The sequence below is a fragment of the Ceratosolen solmsi genome, unplaced genomic scaffold (genome assembly GCF_000503995.2).
Source record: "Ceratosolen solmsi marchali unplaced genomic scaffold, CerSol_1.0 scaffold41, whole genome shotgun sequence".
Lineage (NCBI taxonomy): Eukaryota > Metazoa > Arthropoda > Insecta > Hymenoptera > Agaonidae > Ceratosolen > Ceratosolen solmsi.
The window spans coordinates 4,024,511-4,036,544 of NW_011948424.1; the positions used below are offsets into that span (position 1 = coordinate 4,024,511).

A 12,034-nucleotide genomic window follows, 5' to 3' on the forward strand; every position below is an offset into this window, starting at 1 on the left:
ATGAGAATGGCTTAAAGTTATGCATTTTACTGCAATAATTTTTAACAAGTAATTAATACCTCAAATGCATTGAAATAAACATTCGAGTTTTAAAGTGAAAAGTCTATATAGTACGTTTAGTAAGGACTTATTGAGCTCAATTTAAATATTCAAATAATTTTAGAATTGCCAAGTTTGAATTGCTGCTTTTATAATATCTTTCATTAAATTTTATCATTTTTATGTAAAAGGAGAATATTATTTAATATTTTCTCAAATTATACTATTTCAGATTCAAAAAAATGGAATAAAAAACTTTACTTTATAATAAATTTTTGTTAGAGAAGACGGGCCATTTGTTTGGATAACGAGCGGAACGTGTTATTAGTGCATCAATGTCTTTAGATGGAAAAAGTGAGATAACCGTACCCAAATTGATGTTATATCTACAATAATTGTTGCCAGAAACAATGAAATTATCCAGAATTTATAGGATACATAAATGTATCGATTATGATGTATTATTACCATTGATAATTCAATGTTAACTATATTTAAAACTATATTTTAGTTTCAGCGTTCTAAACAATAATATTAAGAGACTTGAATTATTATTTAAAAATCGTGTACAGCTGAGAATTATATTTATTATATTGCAGTATTTATAGTAACAATAAATAAACAACCTCTTTCCTTTTTCCAATTCAATATTTCAAAAATATTTTAAAATCATATAAAATTTATCATAAATATATATACATTTATATAAAAGTATAATAAAATTATCCGGAGTAAAAAATGGCAGATAAGTGACTCGGGAGTTTTATGCCGTAAGTTAGCAGAAGTATAATCGAAACACGTTCGTTAGTCATTAATTACTCGTTAATGCATGCTTTTGCCGAACACGGACAAATAATTTTACACGTAAATTTCCACCTTTTCTACTCACTGACATAACTTTGTTCCTTTTTATAATATTGCTTTACTATAATCTGTGCCTATAATTTTTTTTTGATTTTTAATAATTATATTAGGTTTGAATATTTTCTAACTACATGATGAATATTTGCTATTTTTTTCCAAAATTATACATTCTTCAGATATTTAAATAAAGGAAATTTTGTTGAAATTTTGTTTATTTATGAAATTTGGCTAATGTCATTTACCGAATAGTGCTCATTATAATGTAGAAATCATTTATTTATGTTAAATATATTTTTAATAATAAATTAATTAATACATATGTTTATGTATATATATATATATTTTTCATTTCAATAATATATAAATATATAAAAAGAAATATGTATATAGATATATATTTCATTATTTATTAGTTATTATTTATTAGTTATTTGTATTCATAGTTATATTATTAATTAAGAAAAACTTTTTTAATAATTGATATTTTATTTATTTTATAATTTTTGAAATATTATTCAATATGTTTCTTTTTTATAATTTTAACACAATAATTTTTACAGAAAATTTGTATTTATTTATAAATGATGTATGAAAAATATTTTTTATTTTTACAAAGATATATATTTATATAATAAACTATGTTCTAAAGAGTAAAGCAACGTAATTTATAATATCAAGTTTTTCATTCCAAAAGTAAAAAGATTATATACCTTTTAAAAAAATTCATCAAATATATTATAGAATACGTAAATTGCAGAAACGAATTGATAATTTTTAAATGTTTAAAAATTATTCATATTTCAATTCGCTTTATGCATGAGCATGAAGCAAGAGATAATTATTTGCAATTATGTGTGAATCATGGATTTCTGATTTTACTTCGACTTTTCTATAATATTGTATTTTGAAAGCATTTCTCATATAGAAATTTATTTGGAAAACTTTTCTTGAAATCATCAAGCTAAATATAGTTTAAAATACAATTGATATTCAAAGTATAGTATGTCTATCAAATAATAAATCTAGATATAATACATAAATAATGAATTTTCTATTTCATGTTCGATAATTTTATTGCATAAAATCAATAGTTTTTTACTTCTCATTATAAAAGCATTAATGCATTCATGAATATTCAATATTAAATTAGTGTAATTAATTTCCTGTAGTCACATCGTACATATGCACACGCACACGCACACGCACACGCACACGCACACGCACATCCACACGTGGTATATGTAGATTACGATATGTATTTTATAATTGAGCGATTTTATAAATAAATGGGATATACCATGAATTGGTGATTTTTTTGCATCAATGTTCATTCAGCATTAAATCTTGAACAAATTATTCTATTAAATAAATATATTTAGTGTGTGCACAACCATTTCACATAATATGTTGAAAATTTAATGTATAAGTAGATGAGGATAATGTGATATTAAAAATTAAGATTGCATACTTTGAAAAGAGTTTTCGAATACTGCTATAACGATTGATGAATTTTCATTTATTTAAATATTATTTCTTATGCTTTATAAAGAAGACACGTTTATTTTAATTATTTGTTAAATTTTCAATAAAAATTTACTTAAAATTACGCAAATGGGTATCAAAAATGAATAAAGAATTATGTAACAAAATACAAGAGAAGATGTCGAGTGTACGTCGAGTGAAATCTCTCATTCTCAAGCATAATCATCTACTGGGATGAAATTATGTTTCAGCCGATTTACTACGAATCTCTCAACTTCTCGAATTGAGTGTCTGGATGAGACAACTACACACGTGCACTTGCCTGTACGAAATATCAGGACATGCTGTCAGTAAGTGTGTGGTGCAACGCATCAAAGTTGCAAGAGAGCAAATAAGCCAAATAGCAATTTTACCTCGGACGCGGGTCTATATTATGTGTACATAGGCTTTGATTATATGGGTATTTTATAATTTTTCCTTGTTTCAATTTTGCGAAATTGTTTTTAAACTTGCTTTTCACAAACGTAATGCAAAAATTCTTTAAGTTTTTATTCTTCAGTTATTCGGTTATATTATAACAATGGATCGATGTACTTACCAATGTTTTTTGTAATATATATTCTGTCAATATAAACATGTTAGATAATAATTACAATATTATAACAAGAATTATATGATTTTATTTATTCAATACGTCCTCTCTAATAATCCTTTTAAAATTATTCTTAAAAATTGACATTGTTCGGTAGAATTTGAATATGTCATCAAACGGCGGATGTAACAGTACATTTTAGTAAGATTTGTAATTTATTTAATGGGTAATTCGAGAGAATATTAATACGATTGTAATTATAAATTATGAATCATAAAAATCATTATATTAGGTGAAATATATATAAAACTAACAACAGATATAATTCTAGGTAATTTGAAAAAACGTAATCCTATTTATAATCGATTTTTAATTAATTTTCTAAATATTTCATTATTTCGATGCAAAGCATTTTATCTGACTTTTAAATAAAATCGTGAATGATAAATTTTTTTTTTATAGATTTATAATTCATAAATAATATATTTTTCTAAATTAACAAAGAATCGAGACAATGTGCAGAAACTCTAAATAATACAAAATAATTTCAATTTCTAATACCAAAATATTGATAAAAATAAACGAATTTTTATAATAATTTTTATTCTTTCGTTATAGAATTTCAAAGTGTGACTAGATTTATTCTTGAAAACTGGATTCTTTATAACTGGAATATAAATTTTTATGCTTCAACCACATGTTAAATTTCATTTTATGATTTTGAAATCTCCATACTTATCTAGCTAGGTTCGTATAAATATAATGTATTATATTTATTGACAACGAGCAAATTATTTAACAATTAAATTATTTATCTGCTATCGACTTTATAATTATAAAAACGTATTTTATGTGGACGACATTGCATTACGTTACATTAAATTTGTATATCTTATATCTATGTGATTGAGAAATAAATTAATGACTCTTATTACAGAATAGTCATTTACCATGGTATATAATAAATATATTATGCCATTATCGAGAATTTCATGTACCAGTATTGATAATATTCATAAATTTTTCTCCAACGAATATCAGACTTTAATACAAAAAATAATTTTTTATCTATATTTCACTTTCCGTATTAATATACCAAAGAAGTATTCGTAATTGCAATGTCGGTCACATATTTTTAACAGCCCTTTCTCATCATTCCGATGAGTAGATATAATTAATCTTCTGGGTTTTCAAACATTTGTTCCCTGCATTCAAGAGCCAAATGAGTGTCTCTAAGTGTAAGGCGGGGCTGGCGCATATGGGAAAAGAGCCGAATGCGAAAAAATCCTTTGCAACATGCACACGAATGGGCGGTGCATACGCCATGCACTGAAACCCAACAGCTTGAAGGCACTGAACAAGGATGGAATGCTTTTGTTCGCAAAAATTGTACATCTCGTTCGCGCCTCTGGAAATCACTCGCAAGCGACTTGTCTTGCCACCTCCCTTTTAGCGTCCTAGACAAGCTGAGTCGAGATTCGAAATCGATTTGAACTTTAAGGTGGAAGGAAGCATTACCGCGAGTGCAATGACGCTGCTCAGCTTGCCCGCACTTTGCCAATATAAAAAGTTTTCGTTCTGCCGTTACAACTACACGTGCGATTGTGAGCCAAAAATGAAGTCGCATTTGCCAGCGGGAGAAGAATTACGAACGAAGTTATTTGTCTTGAAACCACTTTTACTACCTATCCTGATTGCCACCGTTTTTCGTTTCATGCTCTCTCCTACCACTGAGCTATTTCATGTTCTCCTAACCCCCTGGCCAATCCGCCCCACCGCGCAAATCCCACCGCCATAACCCCCCACCACTAACCCACAGCCATCTCCACCATCATCGCCGCCACCTATATACCACCCCCACACTCCCTCACTCGCTCTCTCACTCTCTCACTCTTTCACTTCTTTTCTTCATTCTCCATCTTTCTTTCTATTCGTCACACTCTCTTCTCCATTAGCTTCTTTTCATTTCGAACTTTACTTTAAATTAGACAGAGTGAAAAGTTTTATAAAAATATATTGGTGCATTTATTGCGTGCATTTATTCATTTCAACGGAACTTCTTCTGCTTAATCATTTTTCATAGATTTTAATTATTTTTAATATATAATAGATTTTTAATAGTTATATTATTGATAAAACTATATTTTCGACATTGCAAATTAGTTATACGCTTTCGGATTTCAGAATGAAGGACCGTTTAATAGTTAAAATCTCATATAATTTTCCATTCAATAAATATATTTTATTTATAAGATAATTATTAACTTGTTCTTTATTATTCTACGTATGTTAACAAATATTTACCCCTTATATTATATTGTAATTTACTATAATTACATTTAATCGATTATTAAGGGGAATTATTAATTTTCGCTTTTTCTTTTTGCTCGGTTTTTATTGTTTTAACCTTCTATTTTAAGTTTTTTTTATCTGTTTCTTTCTTTCTTTCTTTTTTTCTTTTCTTTTTTTTCTTTTTTCTTATTTCTTTTTTACATGTTATACTCATCCCTCTATGTCTTTTCATTATACTTCGAAATATGTGTCTTTCACAAGCTTTTATACTTTCAGCTTTCTTTTTTGCGACTCGGTATTGCCAATTCCCATTTTTATCTCCGCATTGTTTCAACTTTACGTCGACGCTCGATGTATCCTACTTGGCAAGTCATAGATTCGCCAGGAACAACTCGAAACTCAGGTTTATAAGCTTAGGTACTGACTTAAATTACACGAATTAAATAAATGCGGAAACTTGTGATGATCGATCTTTTGTAAATAGTATTTTTGCCCTTTTTGACTTTTATCGCACATCTCTCATTCCGCTGTCTCTTGTGAGGATTTTGCTCTCATATCTATTATGACTTCGTAATGGTAATTGATTTTTATGAACAAATTTTGTTATTATCCGATACTGTATTATCAAATTGGTGAAATCGAATTAAAGTAGGCGATTGACAAAGAATTATTGTACAAGTCAGTATTTTCCAGAGTTACGGATTTAAAGTTGTTTTTTTATAGTAATGTGCTAACGAAATCCATAAAACAACGAGTTGTTTTCATATACTAAGAAATCATTGTATATAGTAGAAATTACTTGTTTAATATTATTTGAACTTTTAGAAATTACTTGTTATTTTAATCCTAGGTGCATTCGCTATTATTTTTATTGAAAAAAATAAAAACAAAAGAACTTTCTAGTAAAACCAATTTGACATTTCTTAGGAAGTTTGAATGTTTTTATTCATCGTACATTAAAGAATAAATTTATTATATTTAAATGTTTCAATGATAAATTAAAATTTTCAACAAATTTATCATAAATAATTTGTTAATTATTAAATGGTTATTAAACTACACTAACTTGCGATTTAACATTTTAAATAGATAATGATAGTAAGTAATCCGTACTATTTATCTACCCAATTCTCGTTAAATATAATGTATTTATGTTCAATATGAATTTAAACTAAATTTTTTTATCATCAATGCTTACATAATAAAAATTACAAAAATAGTACGCAAATTTACTTATTGTTGGAGTATTGTGTTCTAACTTTTTTCTTCCTTGGAAATTTCAGTTTTATTCATAAGGTTTTTCAAGCGTGTCAAACGTCTTTTAATTCTCCTTTTCAGTCATTTTCTGAAGACGAAAAAGAGAATCTATTTTAATATTATGAATAGTTGTCGGAGAGCAACAAAAAATAAAGCTCATACTATGAGCAAGTGTGATCGAAAAAGTATAGAATGGAAGAAAAAAACGAGATAATGTGTATTTACTTAAGATTATAAAAAGCCATAAATTCGCATGTGGCGTCAAATAAGTTACGTACTTAAGTAATTTTTATTGAGTAATCTTTTCGATTATTCTTTTCTTAAGTCGTTATTCAATTTTTTTTTTTAATTTCATGGCCATATATTTTTTATAATTATTAAAATTACAATTAATAAGTGTGATTTTATTAATTTAATTCTGTGGATCCGCATATAGCTTTTAAATTCAGAAAAGAAACTTTTTACGAGGTGCAATTATTTGTGCAACGTAACATTTTAGCTGTTACTACTTAACATATAAAGTTTTAAAGTCATTCGTACACTATTATTTTGAGGAAAGGCTTTATTGTATCGAAGATAAATTATATAATTATAATTTCTTTTAGTTTTGTTATTCGTTATTGAATATGTCCGAATGTAAAAAATTAAAAGAAAAATTTGCTTGAAAATCTTTGTGTTCTGCATCAGTTGCTATTAAAAGAGAGACATAATTACAAAACATTTAATGTTCACAGTATTAATTTTTGAATAATATCATTTTCTGAGGATATTATCTTAAAGTTTTCTTAATGGTATATATATATATATATATATATATATATATATATAAATTTAAAAAAGCTAATTAATATAAAAATAGTAAGGTGAGTGAAATGGTCAAACTTTGAGTTACGAATGTTTTGAGTTACTAAGTAAATTATTAAAACGTTAGCTGTTTTAAACCAATGACCAAATTAATAATCCTTGGTAAGTATACTTATAGCTATAAAGTATATTAAATTATTGTATAATGTTTGTATAACAATCGTGATAACATTTGGGTAAAATATAAACATAATCAAAGGCTTTATTCTTGAATATGTATAATCGAGGCACAGGTATGTATATATTAAATAATGTTTTACAGAAGAAACAGTTATTGGAGAAGAGGTGTACCTTAAGTAAAGATAAATGAAGGATAGCACGAGCGGGGAGGGGAAATATCGGGCTCTTTATATGCAAACGGGACCGCTGCGCGTTGCAGGTATTGTTCGAGCTTCGAGCTTACCATCTCTTCCCCCCCCCCTTCCCCACCCTTACCCACAACACTTGTACAGCTTCAGGCTGCTGGGTCATAAATTGCTAGTGCTTGAAGAGATGCGCACAAAATTAAGCCTCTCTCCTTCCTTCCGGGACATCCTGCCTTTTCTGCGACTTCTGTGATTAATTTCTCGGATTGCCCGAGAATTGGGTCTTCTAACCATTTACGACAAAGAAATATGTACATGATATCGCATCTCTCATATATTTCTGCATTTTTTATGCTCGCTGCTACTTCTTTATTTTATTTTTTTTTTTTGTGCCAGCTATTTTCGGTCAGTAGGTGACTCGGCTCCTGTGAGTTTGAGGCCGAGGCAAGATGAGCCGCCCGTGATAAATGGGTGTGGTAGGGGGAATTTTTAAATTACATGCGTTGATTCATTTTCTACGAAAGTTGTTAGTGCAGCAGAGAGATTATCTTAAGCAATATAAAAATGCAACGCTTTAGTTAGTGAATTATTTAAAATAATCATTACAATTATTTTAGCCGCTGATACTATTATAATTATCAGCTAAAAATGCCCTAATTAATACAAAAGAAGTAATATTTAAATCACATGTAGTATTTAATAGTTGGGCTATGAATATCTATTTGATATTTTCATAATTTAAAGAATTTGTTAACGTTTCTTAAGAAATTGATGATCTTTAACCAAACGTGCATTTTCAGAATAAATATTACTCCATTGAAAGATTTAGAGATAATTTTATTCAAACTTGTACGTGTAACAATAAATAATTTTGTCTTTAATTATATATATATATATATATATATATATATAAAAAAATAGAAAAAAGAAAAAGAAAAGAAACAGATGAAAATATTATATTCCTATTTAATAATGCTAGCTTTATAAAACTCGAATTATTATTTCCCTTGAATATGTATATATTTGCCAACAGGTAAGAAATATTCTCTCGGCTCATCGGCTTCTGACAACTCTATCACGATCCGGTGATAAAAATAGCAATTCATCTGAGCGAGACGGTAATGCTACTTAGCCGCGAGAAATGTCTAGATTCTTTTAATATCGTAAAGAATGAGAACTATGGCATAAAGAAAATTCAATATTTTATAATTTTATTATTATAAATACTTGATATTTCAATACTAAAACTTGACACTGATATTTCAAATTATATTCAAAATTTTACGTGAAATATTTTAAAGCTTAACTTGAAATTCAAGATCCGACGAACTTTTAATTAGAATAAACCTTCAATAAACTGATGTATTTAAGAATTTCAATATCAATATAACTGTAATCATATTTATTTTAAACGGAATATAATAAACTAAAATACTATTGTTTTATATTTAGAATTTTCAAGAGAAATATTACTTTATTTTTTCCCATTAAAATAGTTAAAAAAAAAAAAATACTTTTTTGTATTTCACAGACAGTTGAACATAGATTTTCCAAAGCAAGTTATAAAAATATTAGTTTTTTCAACAATTTGATGGAATTTCGTTTTTTTTCTTCTATCTATCATTATTTTTCTAAAATGGAACATTTATTTTACAACGAGGAATCGAAATTTTATCATTACCTACATTCGCATAAGTATATTCTAATAATATAAAATGACAAATCGTATTATGTATATGTAAAGATAGTTTGGGTACAGTTATTAATTATGTACATTTTATAGAATAATAATCATTAATAATTATTTCTCATATATTAGACTTGCCTTCAATAAATATATGATATAAGTATTAAAAAATCATTTAAAATGTTTGCTAATTATTTCAATTAAAAATCTTTATAAAATATAAGATATAAATGATAATGTATTGAATATTTGGGCGATTATTTTAATTTGAATTAAACTCGGTTAAACTCGGTTAATATAAAACTATTTTTCAGTCATTTTCTCATATAAGTAGAGAATTTTCAATAGATTAAATTTAACATTCAATAAATTTACTATAATAATAATCGATGCGCAGTCATATTGACTTTTTTTTTTCAATTCTCATTTATCTCGCTTGCAGGTATGTAGTTTTGAAGACTCTTTGAAGTTTCTTAATTAAAATTACATATTTTTTATTTAATTCAAAGACATTCTTTTATCCATCACAGTATATATATGTATATATATATATATATATATATATATATATATATGTATATATATAGGCCATATTCGGTGTGCGTATAGAATAACTTTACATTTTCTAGTGAAATATCATTCAAAACTCAGTCACCGACTGTTAAGCTTAGCTTTCACTCGGAAACTTACCTTTGACAGAAGTGACTAGGGTCAAGTGCTGGGCGTTCATTTCGGCAAGTCTACGAATCACGTCAATTTGCTCTAAGGAGAGCTGAACGGCGTTGAGTTGCGCTGCACCGCATGGCACATACGCTGACCAAAACTGAAACAAAATTAAAAAGTTTTGGATTATATGTCGAAAGTTTTTTACTTTATTTTCTTACTTAATACTTTTGTAACTTTCAAGGTATCGATCGTTTTGTCATTGACACAATCTTAACTTGCTTGATATTCAAATTTTATAAAAATATTTGTCACAAATGCATTTGCATCCAGTGCCTGTTTATGTGAATAATGGAGTGAATTTGTAAAATAGTACACAATTGTACAAATGCTTTACGCTATTAATAATAGATTAAAAAACCTTAATCATCCGAGCTAATAGTATTTCTTTTGAGAGTTTGATTTATAAAAATGTTCCAAGACTTTGGATTAAGTTTTTGTAACTTTTAACGTATCTATCCCATAATACTTTCTGAAAGCGTACGGATCATTTAAAATAATTTAGGTATTAACGAAATTTATAAAATATTTAATACATTAGTTATGAAAAGTAACTTTAAATAAAAGTGTTCGAGGACTGAAGCGATTATATAATTCACGATGTTAATAAAATCTATTAACTGTTACAGAAGCGAAACATAAATATCATAAATTGTTATACTACAGAAAGTTAAAGTACTTGTTAAAGTTCCTAGAAAACTTTTCATAATTTTCATAACACATATATTTTGATAATACAAATTCTTCGAGTCATTTATTAAATTTTTTTTATAAATAATGATTATTTATAGTTAATGTAGAATATAAAAAATGTAAAATAGTGATTGTATAAATAATATTTCTATATTGAAATCTTTCAATCTGAAGAGAAATTTTGAATCTTGGTTTTATAAAATATTAATTGTAATGCATACGTACGAAAGATATTAATATATTTATGAAAAAAATATAATAGATATTCATTTATATTTAGTAGTTCATTTTTACAATTTAATTAGTTTGCAGGTTCTATTTTACTTTGAGTAATTCTACAACTGAGACTTGGTCTATCGAACTCGTTTTCTCCAATAATGTATGTACAGCAAATAAATAAATGGGAATGTTCCATATTCTCTTTCAAAAATATTTCATTATTTTTCTTAATAAAATTAATGGAATTAAGTATGAATGTAACCATTGATTTAAAATAACTTTAGAGGTATCGATGACAAACTTTCAAGGTTACGTAATGAACGTTACGTAATAGATGAAACGATAAACTTTAGAATTTTTCAAATTATTTTTCTCTCATTTGAACTTCCATCATACGAAAAATTCGAAGTTTTCATAATTCAAAAACTATAAATCTTCGTCTAGTTCAGAAGTTACAAATATAGAGTTGTCTCACAATACTGCAAAGAACAATTTTTAATGTTGCCTAGGTAATCATGAGCGGTTGTAGTGGATTTTATGATCTCTTATACTTACTTTCTTTCTTTCTTAGTACTCAATTATTGTTTCTTTTATAATCGGTAAGTTTTTCCTTTTTTTTTCTTCTTTTTTTTTGTTTTTTTTTTTTCATACGCATCGTTATTAATTGAAATAAATATCAATATAATTACTCTTGCTAACATTGGCCTAGTGTTAATGTTTAAACATAAAACACGTGCTATTAAATTTTTGTTAATAATAAGTTAAATTTACTTTTTGTAAGAGCTGAGTATAATATTTATGATGTACTCGTTAGATTTCTATACAAATATTTATATATACAAATGCGTAAGTACGTAAATATTTTAAAGTTATCTTTTTAATGTAGCAAATACTTAATAATATCGTATACTTTGCTATTTAATTACGTTGGTATTACTAACATTAAACTTTACTTCTAAAGAAAACCTTTTACCAAAGCTTTGAATTTTATATATTGTAATTTACAAACTCCAAGTA

The 12,034-nt window shown here is 26.5% G+C and overlaps 1 protein-coding gene across 1 annotated transcript in view; it reads right to left on the minus strand.

Moving 5' to 3' along the window:
• LOC105362546 (dipeptidase 1) overlaps nucleotides 1-12,034 on the minus strand; it is a 205,605-nt gene that overhangs the window by 48,349 nt on the left and 145,222 nt on the right. Inside the window, exon 4 of the mRNA XM_011500007.1 lies at nucleotides 10,073-10,205. Within this exon, the coding sequence (XP_011498309.1) occupies nucleotides 10,073-10,205 (133 nt within the window). The remainder of the gene's footprint in view (nucleotides 1-10,072; nucleotides 10,206-12,034) is intronic.